This window comes from Atractosteus spatula, chromosome 2 (assembly GCF_055471065.1).
Source record: "Atractosteus spatula isolate fAtrSpa1 chromosome 2, fAtrSpa1.hap1, whole genome shotgun sequence".
NCBI lineage: Eukaryota > Metazoa > Chordata > Actinopteri > Semionotiformes > Lepisosteidae > Atractosteus > Atractosteus spatula.
Window position 1 is genome coordinate 49,150,470 of NC_142707.1, and position 14,171 is coordinate 49,164,640.

At 51.5% G+C, this 14,171-nt stretch overlaps 1 protein-coding gene across 3 annotated transcripts in view; it reads right to left on the reverse strand.

The window, feature by feature from the left end:
• Nucleotides 1-780: 780 nt before the first annotated feature.
• The window catches only part of mdga1 (MAM domain containing glycosylphosphatidylinositol anchor 1), a 173,401-nt gene continuing 160,010 nt past the window's right edge, over nucleotides 781-14,171 (reverse strand). For 2 of the 3 annotated variants that reach the window (XM_088908737.1, XM_088908735.1), the window contains 2 exons: nucleotides 9,254-9,362; nucleotides 781-5,098 (listed from right to left, as the gene is read on the reverse strand). In XM_088908737.1, coding sequence (XP_088764863.1) covers nucleotides 5,004-5,098; nucleotides 9,254-9,362 — 204 coding nt within the window. In that variant the 3' untranslated portion in view covers nucleotides 781-5,003. The remainder of the gene's footprint in view (nucleotides 5,099-9,253; nucleotides 9,363-14,171) is intronic. The other variant, XM_088908736.1, reaches the window with a different exon arrangement.

The following is a 14,171-nucleotide window of genomic DNA, read 5'->3' on the forward strand; positions in this document are numbered from 1 at the left end:
AAAGCGGGGAGCAGCTATGTTCCCTTCCCCAGACTATATAAGCTGACTACTGAATGGGCAAAGATGTGGCAGTTGACCAAAAAGTAAAAAGGGAGAAGTAGCTTTTAATACAAGAAAGATTCTGAGTGAGTACTTGTTTGTGAGAGATAAAAGAGCCATACAATTGTCTGTTTTTAATTTTTACCGGTAAGCAGCTTAGCTGCCTGTTTTCTAGTATTTTATGGATTGTACATAAGATTTAGGTAGCATTTCAACAAAGAGCCAAGCGTTTATTGAGTTTATTTTGCTTTGTGGTGATTAATTTGTTCTGTCTTTTGTAAATGAAGAAGCCCCTTTGGAACCTTACGGACTGTGCTGTCGATGTGTCTGCTGGTTCGGATAACCTATTTTAAGAGCCTAACCCTAACCCTATTGCATCAAAATATCTTTGACCCTAACCCTAAACCTTAACCTGACCCTAACTCTACCTCTGCCTCTTTCCCCACACGACAATCCAGTAGTTGTTGTCCATGTGTACAAAAGGAACATTGGTATAAACAGCACATTTAACAGACAAATTCAAACTGAAGAACAGGAGAAAGGCAGTGTTCCTCTCAGGAAAGGCCTGTCTCTTTCACTGTGCTTGACCGTATTTTACTCTGCAGTCACTATGGCTCAAGCCAGGGGGCTACACAGGAAGCCCTCTGTAGAAGAGCACGGCCACGCTGCAGGCGTCTTCCCCTACACAGCATCCTGCAGAGAGGGTCTGGAGAATGAAAAATCAGGAGAGCGAAGGCATTATTCATTTATTTTCTTTTATTCCTTTATTTGCTTTCAAATATATTTGTTCCTCTAAAATATTTTTTCTGATACATGATCTAGAATATACACCGACCCAGCACTCTGATGGGAGGACCGCGCCAGTGCAGAGGGCACAGCTGTGGCAGGGCAGCGGCTCTCCGGGCAGTGGCTCCGGACTCCCAGCGGCGATGTACCAGGCCGTACAGAGCAACCGGGAACACAGGCAGACATTGGCGCCAGCAACCCGGCAGTCAGTCCCTCCTTACTGGAGTGTTAAAGTCAGAGTCTGCTGCAGGAGAGGGATGTCAAGGATAGCCACTCCAAGAGACTGGCCAATGTGCTCGTCACCCTCTCGCGAACAATCTGTACATTCATGACAACCTGCACAGGAAACGGGCAGGTGAAGGGGTGAGATATGGCGCTTGCTGTGAAAAAGCTTTCTATCCATTTAAAAACAGCTGAACTCAAGAAAACATGATAGTCGGAGCCAACAAAGTGCCTGCTGCTGTATTAATGCTGCTAACATCCAGTTTAATCCAGCCTGCTGCAGCTTCCCAGCCATGCCTGGGAACAGGCTGACCTCAGAGTGGCAGGGAGAGCCCATGCAGCCTGGAGAGAAGGAGGGACTGACTCTGGGATCACTGGGGGACACAGATGGCACCCTGGAAAATGTCAAGATCATTCATTTCTGCGAATCAGATGAGATAGCAACCTGGTGCAGCATATCGCTGCTGCTTTTGAGTATCAGAGAAGTCCACGCAGCATCTCAGAGAGTTTCACACACTGCACATGGTACCCTTCTCCACTGCATGAATCAGAGACACATTCTTTGAAGGGCACTGAAACTAGTTTTCAAACGGGTGAATTAAACAGTTCGACCTGTGAGAACACGTTCGTTCACGGGCTCTCCTGTCCTCTGTGTCTTCCCAGCTCTTCACCGGCTGCTGACGTGTCACGAACAATGATGAAACGACACCCGATCTTTAACCAGGACCAAAGGCATGACCAAAGGCATGGGTGACTGACCAACTGACCGTCTGACGGACTGGGATTTCTGCATGAGAGCTGGCAAGAGTCCACAGTCTGCCTCTGTGTCACTGATGCTAAGCAGCTATGCTGAGGTCTGAGCGTAAGGAAAACGAAACAAAGAAACATCATAATTAGCTCAAAGAGCTGTGTTTATCTAGTTTTGCTGTCAGTATATATATATACTTACATAGAAATCTTGATGTCTGCAGTCTGCAGCTGCAGGGCCCTGGGCTGGCTAAGGACTTGTGCAGCTTTCCTCAAAATCTGTATTACACAGGAAAGCAGTAGCACTCTTATTCTGTGCTCCCTGGCTGAATTATTAGGAAGCCCGGTCCATGGGCTCTCAGCAGCTGAGCTGGGGTGCAGGAGTGAGAACAGACCCCCAAATGTCAGCCCTGTTGAAAATCAATGGAGGTAGGGCCCGCACCCTGCTACCCCGATCACAGCCCCCACAGGGCGGGCAGAAGAGTGGGGCAGCAGGGGGGCTCCTAGTTGAGTTCCATTGGAGCCTGGTAGGGGTGCTCCAATGGAAATGTGCTGGAGCTCTGACACATGGAAACCATGTACAAAAGCAAACGCTTTGGAAATGATTCAAAGCTCCCAGTGCTGAACCTTCAGTAGTCCCAGAAGGAAAGTGAAGACACCGCAGCTTCAGCCTTGTTTACCAGTGCTCATTCTGTCATCAGCAGCATGGTCCAGAATGACCACAGCCTCTTGCAGGTTCGCATTTACTGAACACTGTGTCTATAAGAGTTCATTTACTGAACATCACATCAATGAGAGCTCATTTACTAAATACCGTGTCTGTATTAGCTCATTTACTAAACACCGTGTCTGTATTAGCTCACTTACTGAACCCTGCATCTGTAAGCGCACATTTACTGAACACTGTCTGCAAGGACTCACTTACTGAACAAGACTTCTGTAAAAGTCTGCATCTGGAGTCAGTTGAACTGGAATCCTCATTAAGTGGAAGAGTTTTAAATGTGTTGGCGATTGATCGTCTAGTGTCTAAAGAGCTAAATACTTCATTAACAGGTACAATGTGACCAGTGAGTATATGCAGGGCTGATCGAATTCACATGCAAGACCACTGTCTGAGCACTGTTTCAAGGAAAGTCATCCCTACAGCAGGAGAGGCTGAGTCTGGTCCTGGAGAACTGCAGTCCAGTTTTAGGGTCATTCTTCAATTGGCAGTTCAAACAATTTGATTTTGACCATTTACAAAGGTGATTTGCTCAGCGGGGTAGTTAAGAGATCACTTGAAAAGAAAATGTCAACTCTCTGTATGTCGCAAGGCCCACAGCTAGCTATTCCTGACATGACTGAATGAATGAATTGAATAAACAAATCACAACCCAACCATGTTCTCAGTCCTTGACCTATCAAACTATAGACTATATAATACTCTGCAGGACCAGAGCTGCCCAGCCCTGCTTACTAAGAAGAAAACTGACAGGCAGTCTCCAGCCACATTTATAATGACCCACACTTCAAATATATGAGAATAAAATAAGACGTTAGCAACAACAGATGAGGGGTGAGGAAAGGAGAGATTCTGGCCCTTCATATGGTAGCAGGACTAAGATGGAGACAATCAGAGACTCCAGCAGGAGTACAGATGCCTAGAGCTGGGACAGTGATAAAAGGGAAAGACAGATTCTGGAGTTGGGAGCAGTAATGATAAAACAGATTTGAGAATGGGAATACAATCCCTCCCTCCTCCAGACTGTCTGCAGGGCTCTGACAATGAGAAAACAATCCCTTCCTCCTCGAGACTCTCCTCTTGAGACTCTGACAATGGGAATACAATCCCTCCCTCCTCCAGACTGTCTCCAGGGCTCTGACAACGGGAAAACAATCCCTCCCTCCTCCAGACTGTCTCCAGGGCTCTGACAACGGGAAAACAGTCCCTTCTACCTCGAGAATCTCCCCAGGGCTCTGACAACAGGAATACAATCTCTCTCTCCTCCAGACTATCTCCAGGGTTCTGACTGGCCTCCCGTGCACAGGAGAGAGATATATGTCCACTGGCCACAAGTCTAAAGGGTGACCGGCAGAGCCCTAGAGGGAGCAGAGGTATCTGTCCTGGTTGCACAGTGAAGTCAGACCTCTGGAACATTTGGGGGATTTCACAGAATTCCTTTTTCTCCTGCTAGAGCCAGCTGCAAGGCAGTCCTTTAACACAGTCCTGTTACACAACCGCCAAGGACTCAGTCTTGTCCACAACATCTGCTGTGGCATTGGGGGGTCCATGTCCGTGGAGATGTGGTTGTGTGGGTGTGTGCAAGCAGCAGGGGGCTGATCCACACGTTGAAAATCTGCAATCAGGTGATGTCAGCAGCAGGGTGGCGCCAGACCGGGTGGGGTGTCGAGTTCTGCAGCACAGCAGGCAGGTGGTCGCACTATCACACATGCAGCCGGCGCGGAGTATATGGAGTAAGTGAAGGCAGAAGCAAAGCGCTGTCTCTGCTGCAGCTGCTGGGGGGGCACAGGTGCCCCCTCACCCTGCCCTGACACCCCAAACTCAAGCGGCAGCCCAGGTCCTGGGGGAAGGATGCAGGTGCGAGAGGGCGAAGGGAACGGTTCACAGACAGGTTTTCAAACAACAAAAAAACAGTAGAAATTTGTGCTTCTTTTGTTACGTTTGTTTCTTGTTTCTACGAAGAGTTTGTCTTTTTTTGATACACAATTCTCCTTGGTCCTCCTGGTGGCCCAGCAGGGTCCGACACGAGGAAGCAGTTCTGGCTGCAGCGCCAAGCCGCTTTGGGCCAGACTGCTAACGCCTCTCAGGTGTGCCTCTCCTGGGGAGCCCCCCCTCCTCCGCAGGTCCTTCAGCATCTTTGGTAGAGTGTTCGACACTTTGGTGTCCGGGGTGGGGCAAAGGGGGCACGAGAGGGCATGAAGTGTTGAATAAGAGGAGGAGGGCAGCAGAGAAATGACGGCGGTCTCACAGCAGAGACCGTGGGAGTGGGCACAATGGGAAGGAAAGAGAGAGGAAGGAACAGTCCAGCAGGAAGAGTGCAGGGGTAGGGAGAGCAGGACAGGGGGCTTACAGTAGGATGAGCGTGGGCGGAGTGGGGGCAAGAGATGGCAGAAGAGGGTGGGAAGAAACAGGGGAAGAAGACAGCAAAGAGAGAGCTCACGGCGGGGCAGTGCCAGCCTCGGCAGACAGGGGGCGCTCTGTGGACTCATCATCTTGAGAGGAGAAGGGCGGAGAAGAGGGAGCAGGCCAGCAGGGCGCTGAGAGGAAGTGGCAGCAGCTCTGAGGCTCTGCCGGGAAGGACTGCTGAAACAGAAAGCACACAGACATGAACAACAGGGTTGGTTTCCACACTGTGGCACACAATTCACCATGACTTTCTGCTTCCTGCTTCTTGCCACTGAACTGTCTTCTAGCCACACCCTGCTGCCTGCTTCCTGCAACTGTCCTGTCTTCTAGCCACACACTGCTTCCTGCTTCCTGTAACTGACCTGTCTTCTAGCCACACCCTGCTGCCTGCTTCCTGCTTCCTGTAACTGTCCTGTCTTCTAGCCACACCCTGCTTCCTGCTCCCAGTAACTGACCTGTCTTCAAGCCACACCCTGCTTCCTGCTCCCAGTAACTGACCTGTCTTCAAGCCACATCCTGCTTCCTGCTTCCTGTAACTGACCTGTCTTCTAGCCACACCCTGCTTCCCGCTTCCTGTAACTGACCTGTCTTCTAGCCACACCCTGCTTCCTGCTTCCTGTAACTGTTCTGTCTTCTAGCCACACCCTGCTTCCTGCTTCCTGTAACTGTTCTGTCTTCTAGCCACACCCTGCTGCCTGCCATGGCACAGGATCCATTAGTCTGACATATTACCATATTTTATTGATTTGTCATTAAAATGGTACAGCTTGATTTAGGGTTGGGTAAGAGCTGACATCACACCATCTCATTTTTACTGCTTTGTTTTCATGAGCGCCCCATGAGACTCTTGCACACAGAATTAGCTTTTGATGTGTTGGTAAGGAGGTTTGCTTAAGTCCACCATTCAGCACTCAGGTACCTGGGGACCTAACTCATTATAGGCAGAGATACATTACACTACTAAGGGCCGTTAGGGGTCAGGATCATTACCAGAGCGAGCTGGGGTCAGGGCCATTACTAGATATCATACACAAAGGATTCCAAGGGCTCTGTCAGCCGAACTGTTACCGGGCAACAGGGACGTAAGAATTGCATCCTGCTCTTGACAGTTCTAGGACCCTCACCCCTCCTTCCTGTGCTGAACATTAGCCATGCAAGCTGCCTGTAAATGAGTTTAATAAATAAAGAACAGATATTATATTTAAAAGATCAATATGAATTTATATCAAGGGTTTTTCCTGCTGGCAGAAAATCAATGTATTCATAATAAAGCTTTTTTTTTCCCTTCCGTTTCTATAAAAAAGCGGTTGAGCGGCCAGCACGCGGCTCCCGATGTCTCTCTCAAGGACCTCTGAAGGGTGGCCAAAGTTGGGAGCTGGGAGAGTCCCTCCCTGGCCTGCTCCAGTGCTCCGAGCTCCGGAGGTCCGATCCGTGTGGGTGTGTGCGTTCCCAGAGCGAGCTGTGCCTCTCTCCTGTCTCCCGTCTCCCGTCTCCTGACACGCACACACCTGCAGCTGCTGTCTGAGCGGAGTCAGCAGGGATTCCTCAGGACAGGTGCTGCTCACCGTTGGTTTTATTATTTTTTTTAAATTAATTTAGCATCTTGACAAACCTTTCTCTTTTCAAGCCTACAAGCCCTAATCTGCCAGCTGGTGTTCGGACTTCTCCTAAATGAGACTTCTCCATGGGCGAAGTGTCTAATTTGAGCGGACGGTGCTCAACTGGGGACAGACACAGCTCCCACTTACTGACAGCGTGTGAGCAGGTGTCAGACCTCAGACAGGGGGCGCTGTTCAGCCGTGATCAGGGGACGTTCCACCCGACTTCTTTGCCTGCACTACACCAGCCACTGCATCACGAGAGCGCTCTGGGACAGTGGCCTGGCCCGACTGGGACCAATTAATCCCAGATTAGAGAGGACAGCCTGGATTGTGGACTGCCCCGGCCAGCTGGGGATCCAGTCTTTTCGACTGATTGAGAGGAAGTGCTCTCCTTGCACACAGAGACCAGTGCGATGAGGAGCAGGGGCAGGGAATGGCAACAGGTGGTCTGCGAGCTCCTGGCAGCAGTGCAGCTCCGGGCGCAGGATGATGGATGAGTCTGTGCTGATGCGCAGACTGCCAGCGAGAGCCGAGATTCTCCCCGACGTGCTGCGGCAGAGCCACCAGAAGGGAGAGAGGGACGACATCAGGAGCGCCGAGCGCTGCCTGCCTGGGGCTGAGCGACAGGCTGGAACAGAGCGCACATTCACTGGGTCAGAGAGCGGAGAGAGGAGTCACTGCGCTGGCAGCTCCTGACCCCTGAATATGCCCAAGCGTCAGGGTTTACAAAGGAGAAGGGTACATGGGAGGTAGGGATAGCTCTCTGGAACTCTGTCACAAAGCAGTGTGAGTCTGAAAGCCAATCCTTATGGCAGATGATTTCTATTACTTCTGCAGCTCATTGTTGTTTACTAAATGGGGACATAGTTCTTACTTTGCATTATTGTTAACAATATTTTTACCATGGATATTACCATACAGGGTACCCGAGTCCTGAGTCACACCTGTACACCAGAGTCTGGCTGCCCTGACTCACACCTGGACACCAGAATGTGGCTTCCCTGACTCACACCTGTACGCTAGAGTACCCCTGCCCTGAGTCACACCTGTACGCCAGAGTCCCCCTGCCCTGAGTCACACCTGTACACCAGAGTCCCCCTGCCCTGAGTCACACCTGTACACCAGAGTCCGGCTGCCCTAACTCACACCTGTACGCCAGAATGTGGCTTCCCTGACTCACACCTGTACGCTAGAGTACCCCTGCCCTGAGTCACACCTGTACGCCAGAGTCCCCCTGCCCTGAGTCACACCTGTACACCAGAGTCTGGCTGCCCTGACTCACACCTGGACACCAGAATGTGGCTTCCCTGACTCACACCTGTACGCTAGAGTACCCCTGCCCTGACTCACACCTGTACACCAGTCTTGCAACTCTGTTTTTAGAAGTACCTGATTCTACTGGAGAGACTTGCCTCTGTCTCTCTCTCTGTGTGCCTGTCGGAGTTTGTCTTATCTGTGTGTCATGTGTATATACCTGTGTGAGGAGTATAGGTGACATATGTTTGTATGAGTGTACCATATTTTGTTGTTTGTCGGTGTGTGCAGTGTGTACATGTGCATGTGTCGTGTGCGTGTCCAAGTGTGAAGTTTGTGTCTCATATGTGTGTGTCTGTGTCGTGTGTGTATTCTGTGTGCAGTACATGTGTGTCTGTGTGTGCAGTAAGTATGTTGTGCGTGTCTGTGAGTGCAGTAAGTATGTTCTGTGTGTGTGTGTGTTGAATCTCACAGCTCTAATTACCTGTCTGTCTCTCTCCTCAGCTCTGCTCTCTCCTGCTGGCAGCGTGCTTTCCTCTTTCCAGATTATTAAATAATTCAGTGTGTCTTGTGTGCGCAATACGTGTGTCTTGTGTGTCTGCGTGCAGTATGTGTGTCATGTGTGTGTGTCTGTGTGTGCAGTAAGTGTGTCTGTGTTGAATCTCACAGCTCTAATTACCTGTCTGTCTCTCTCCTCAGCTCTGCTCTCTCCTGCTGGCAGTGCGCTTTCCTCTTTCCAGAAGGATAATTCAGTGTGTGTGTTGTGTGTCTGTGTGTGTAGTACGTGTCGTGTGGGCTGTGTGTCGTGTGTGCTTTGTGTGCAGTAAGTGTGTTGTGTGTGTGTTGAATCTCACAGCTCTAATTACCTGTCTGTCTCTCTCCTCAGCTCTGCTCCCTCCTGCTGGCAGCGTGCTTTCCTCTTTCCAGATTAATAAATAATTCACTGTGTTCTTCACTGACTCCCACTGGCTCGCTTTGTTTCCGCAGGAGGTGTTTGCAAGCTACCGCTCTGTTCTTTATATATTAGTGTTTCGTCCTCAGTCGTTGTCATGGACACTAACTCTCTCAGAAGCTCGGGGCTTTGCTGCTGACACCCATTTGTTAATGAGAAGATTGTGATCCGATCGGTGTCCCCCCTCCTTTTTAATGAGCAGTCTTGCAGATCCGGATGTCTGAAGCAGACTTGCACTGGGATCTCCAGAAACCTCCTTGGCCGTTTGGGCAGTTGAGCTGAACTCCTTGCTCTGTGTGCTCGGCTCCATGACTCTCTGGGCTGGAGTCCTGCCCAGATCTACCGCCCAGCCAGACATGCTCAGCATCTGCAACACCTGCAGTTCGTGAGGTTCTTTCTGCTCTGTCAATCTCCCTTAATCCCACACTCTCTGCGTCACCTCCCCTTCTCCAGGAGAGTCAGCAGCAGGCCAGGCAGCGGAGAGAGGTATCAAGCAGCATCACCCAGCCGGGGAGTGGTACGCACCTGTGTTGGAGATCGGGTTGTCCTGTTTACACCGGCCCTTGGTCACGGACACATCGTCGATCGCAATGTCTCCTTCGAAGCCCGAGCCACGCACCCCCTCAAACACCACCTGCAAGGATCAGACAGGCAGGAAGAGAGAGAGTGAGACAGGCCTGCGTCAGGAGGCCTGGAGAAGAGCTGTCAGAGAGCACACAGCCTGCAGTATAACACACCACTGAAGAGAGTGAGTGAGACAGGCCTGCGTCAGGAGGCCTGGAGAAGAGCTGTCAGAGAGCACACAGCCTGCAGTATAACACACCACTGAAGAGAGTGAGACAGGCCTGAGTCAGGAGGCCTGTAGAAGAGCTGTCAGAGACCACACAGCCTGCAGTATAACACACCACTGAAGAGAGTGAGACAGGCCTGAGTCAGGAGGCCTGTAGAAGAGCTGTCAGAGACAACACTGCCCGCAGTATAACACACCACTGAAGAGAGTGAGACAGGCCTGAGTCAGGAGGCCTGTAGAAGAGCTGTCAGAGAGCACACAGCCTGCAGTATAACACACCACTGAAGAGAGTGAGACAGGCCTGAGTCAGGAGGCCTGTAGAAGAGCTGTCAGAGAGCACACAGCCTGCAGTATAACACACCACTGAAGAGAGTGAGACAGGCCTGTGTCAGGAGGCCTGTAGAAGAGCTGTCAGAGAGCACACAGCCTGCAGTATAACACACCACTGAAGAGAGTGAGACAGGCCTGAGTCAGGAGGCCTGTAGAAGAGCTGTCAGAGAGCACACAGCCTGCAGTATAACACACCACTGAAGAGAGTGAGACACAAGACAACAGACCAGTGAGCTTTGACTGGAACACTAAACAACAGCTATCTACAGTAAAACACTTCACACACAGCACTGTCTACAGTAACACACTGCTCCACACACAGCACTGACTACAGTAACACACTGCACAAACAACAGGCCTGCTCCACACACAGCACTGTCTACAGTAACACACTGCACACACAAAAGGGCTACTGCACACACAGCACTGTCTACAGTAACACACTGCTCCACACACAGTACTGTCTACAGTAACACACTGCACACACAACAGGGCTACTCCACACACAAGTACTGCACCGACTGCTTGTTTAAATTGTTTTTACCACACTGTATTTATAGTTTTGGAATCAACTGAGGTAGACTGAGCAGTCCTCCTAGTCAGCCCCCTGCAGTGATACACACCTCAGCCACAGCGAGGGGTCAGTGGGGTGGTCTGGTCAGATAGTTCCACTGAGGCCAGCAAGCGAGAGGGATCTGAATCACCCCCAGTGCTTACTGAACAGTCAATTCAATTCAATTTATTTTTACATAGCGCCTTTCACAACAAGGTTGCCCCAAGGCACTTATCACAGCAAGTGACCATACATGTTGTGAATACAGAACAGAAAAGACCTGAAGAGAAACCAAAAACTCCTCAGTAAGGAGAAAAAAAACCTCTAGGGGTCCAAGGTCAACTGGCTGCCCAACCCCTCTGGGCATGCTAACATTATACAATTAAAATAAAGGAAAGAAATGAATAAATGAACAGTCCCCAGGGCTGATCCCTTCTCCCTGGAACCTCTGACCACACACAGCCAAGCAGCTCTTCTGCAGCTCCGCAGGCTGCCTGAGAGTCCGTTTGATTGGATTGGGGCAGCAGGACAGGGACTGGGGACTGGTGCTGGAGAAGGGGCTGTGTGATGGCCAGTGTCCATCAGCCCTGCTCTGTCCCGGGACTGCCAGGGGGCTGTGATCCGAGCGGGACAGGAGCAGGACCGAGAGGGGTTGTCCGCAGGCTGCTTCTGCTCCGGCATGGTCATTCCTGAAATCCTGGCATGTTTTACAAGCCAGCTTCACAACGGGATCTCTGTACGGAGCCCAAGCCAGCTCCGTAAAAACAAAAAGTTCAAATTCGAATTCTATAATTGCCCTAACCACTGGGGGGCACTAACACGGGAGTGGGGTGAACCTGTAATGCACACCCCTCTACTGTGATGCACTTAATCAAGTTTGCACAATGTCGGGGTACAGCCCAGACAGGGGAGCCCCAAAAGCAGCAAAGCCATCAGTGGCCATGACCCCTCAGCCACACAACCGGGGCAGCAAGGAGGGGGTTAACTTATTTACCACCCCTGGTTTGCCGAGGCTTGGCAGGACAATCTGCTGGCAGAGAATTAATTAAGGAGCACGGGCACCATCAGCAACATGCCCGTCAAACTGTGATTAGATTTCGCAGAGTGATTCTCAAACGGGGAGCTGATTTTATTAGCAATATTTTTTTCTATTTTCCGCACTTGTGTGAGTGTTAATTACACCCCTGTCTTGGCCCTGCGGAGAAATCCCTTCTGTGCTCCCAGCACTACACGAGACGTGTGATTCGCCGAGCTCTCCTCTGGCGCAGAGGCCGGCTGCTCAAGATGCCGCCTGCATGCTTGATGTGACCTCTCTGCCCATCAGCCAGCAGCCCTTGGCTCTGCGGAGACTGCCCCCACCGGCTGCAGGAGGGGGTGGGCAGGGTGTTTTTTCAAACAAAGCAGTGATTCCTTGTCTCCAATTAGGATCGCAGCCATCTGCTCGCTCTGCTCCCACCGCGCGGCTGCTGCCATCCTGAGTGATCTCTGTCACCGACTTGGCTCAATCCCAGAATCCTCTCTGAAGGCTCAGTGAGAGCGCTGGCTCCTGCCTGCAGCCCACAGGGGTGAACGCCCAGGAGCTTGTGGCTGGACCTGCCACCTTCGTCCACAATGGAACAGGAATCAAGAAAAGTGTGAGTGTGTGTGAGTGTGTGCAAGTGAGAGGGATAGTGTGAGCAATACTGCGAGTGTGTGCGACTGTGTGCGAGTGAGAGGGATAGTGTGAGTGACAGTGCAAGTGTGTGCAACTGTGTGTGAGTGACAGTGCGAGTGTGTGCGACTGTGTGCGAGTGAGAGGGATAGTGTGAGTGACAGTGCACGTGTGTGCAACTGTGTGTGAGTGACAGTGCAAGTGTGTGTGACTGTGTGTGAGTGAGAGGGAGCGTGTGAGCGACAGTGAGAGTGTGTGTGACCGTGTGCGAGTGAGAGGGAGCGTGTGAGGGACAGTGCGAGTGTGTGTGACTGTGTGCGAGTGAGAGGGAGCATGTGAGTGACAGTGAGAGTGTGTGTGACTGTGTGCGAGTGAGAGGGAGCGTGTGAGCGACAGTGCGAGTGTGTGTGACTGTGTGCAAGTGAGAGGGAGCATGTGAGTGACAGTGCTAGTGTGTGACTGTGTGTGAGTGAGAGGGAGCGTGTGAGCGACAGTGCGAGTGTGTGTGAGCGACAGTGCCAGTGTGTGTGACTGTGTGCGAGTGAGAGGGAGCATGTGAGTGACAGTGCTAGTGAGTTTGACTGTGTGCGAGTGAGAGGGAGCGTGTGAGCGACAGTGCGAGTGTGTGTGACCGTGTGCGAGTGAGAGGGAGCGTGTGAGTGACAGTGCGAGTGTGTGCGACTGTGTGTGAGTGAGAGGGAGCGTGTGAGCGACAGTGAGTGTGTGACTGTGTGCGAGTGAAAGGGAGCATGTGAGTGTGTGACTGTGCGAGTGTGAGGGACAGTGCGAGTGTGTGCGACTGTGTGTGAGTGAGAGGGAGCGTGTGTGCGACAGTGCGAGTGTATGTGACTGTGTGCGAGTGAGAGGGAGCGTGTGAGGGACATTGTGACTGTGTGTGACTGTGTGCGAGTGAGAGGGAGCGTGTGAGCGACAGTGTGACTGTGTGCGAGTGAGAGGGAGCGTGTGAGCGACAGTGAGAGTGTGTGTGACCGTGTGCGAGTGAGAGGGAGCGTGTGAGCGACAGTGAGAGTGTGTGTGACCGTGTGTGAGTGAGAGGGAGTGTGTGAGCGACAGTGCGAGTGTGTGTGAGCAACAGTGCGAATGTGTACGACTGTGTGCGAGTGAGAGGAATAGTGTGAGTGACAGTGCAAGTGTGTGCGAGTGAGAGGGAGCGTGTGAGCGACAGTGAGTGTGTGACTGTGTGCGAGTGAAAGGGAGAGTGTGAGTGTGTGACTGTGTGCGAGTGAGAGGGAGGGTGTGAGCGACAGTGTGACTGTGTGCGAGTGAGAGGGAGCGTGTGAGCGACAGTGCGAGTGTATGCGACTGTGTGTGAGTGAAAGGGAGCGTGTGAGGGACATTGTGACTGTGTGTGACTGTGTGCGAGTGAGAGGAAGCGTGTGAGCGATAGTGTGACTGTGTGCGGGTGAGAGGGAGCGTGTGAGTGACAGTGAAAGTGTGTGTGACCGTGTGCGAGTGAGAGGGAGCGTGTGAGTGACAGTGCGAGTGTGTGCGACTGTGTGAGAGTGAGAGGGAGCGTGTGAGTGACAGTGAGAGTATGTGCGACTGTGTGTGAGTGAGAGGGAGCGTGTGAGCGACAGTGAGAGTGTGTGTGAGCAACAGTGCGAGTGTGTACAACTGTGTGCGAGTGAGAGGGATAGTGTGAGTGACAGTGCAAGTGTGTGCGAGTGAGAGGGAGCGTGTGAGCGACAGTGAGTGTGTGACTGTGTGCGAGTGAAAGGGAGCGTGTGAGTGTGTGACTGTGTGCGAGTGAGAGGGAGCGTGTGAGCGACAGTGTGACTGTGTGCGAGTGAGAGGGAGCGTGTGAGTGACAGTGCAAGTGTGTGCGACTGTGTGCGAGTGAGAGGGAGTGTGTGAGTGACAGTGCGAGTGTGTGTGACTGTGTGTGTGTGTGTGAACGTGCTTGATGCCTGTAAACGTGTGTATGTGACTGTATGAGAGTGTGTGTAACTGTGTGAGTGTGTGGTTGTGTGTGTGTGAATGTGTTCAATGCCAGTGTGTGTGACTGTGTGTAAACTTTAAGAAAGAAATCTCCTAATATTACAGTTATTCAACACATTCCTTTAGGGGCTCATTTTATATTGTGTCAGACATTTATTTG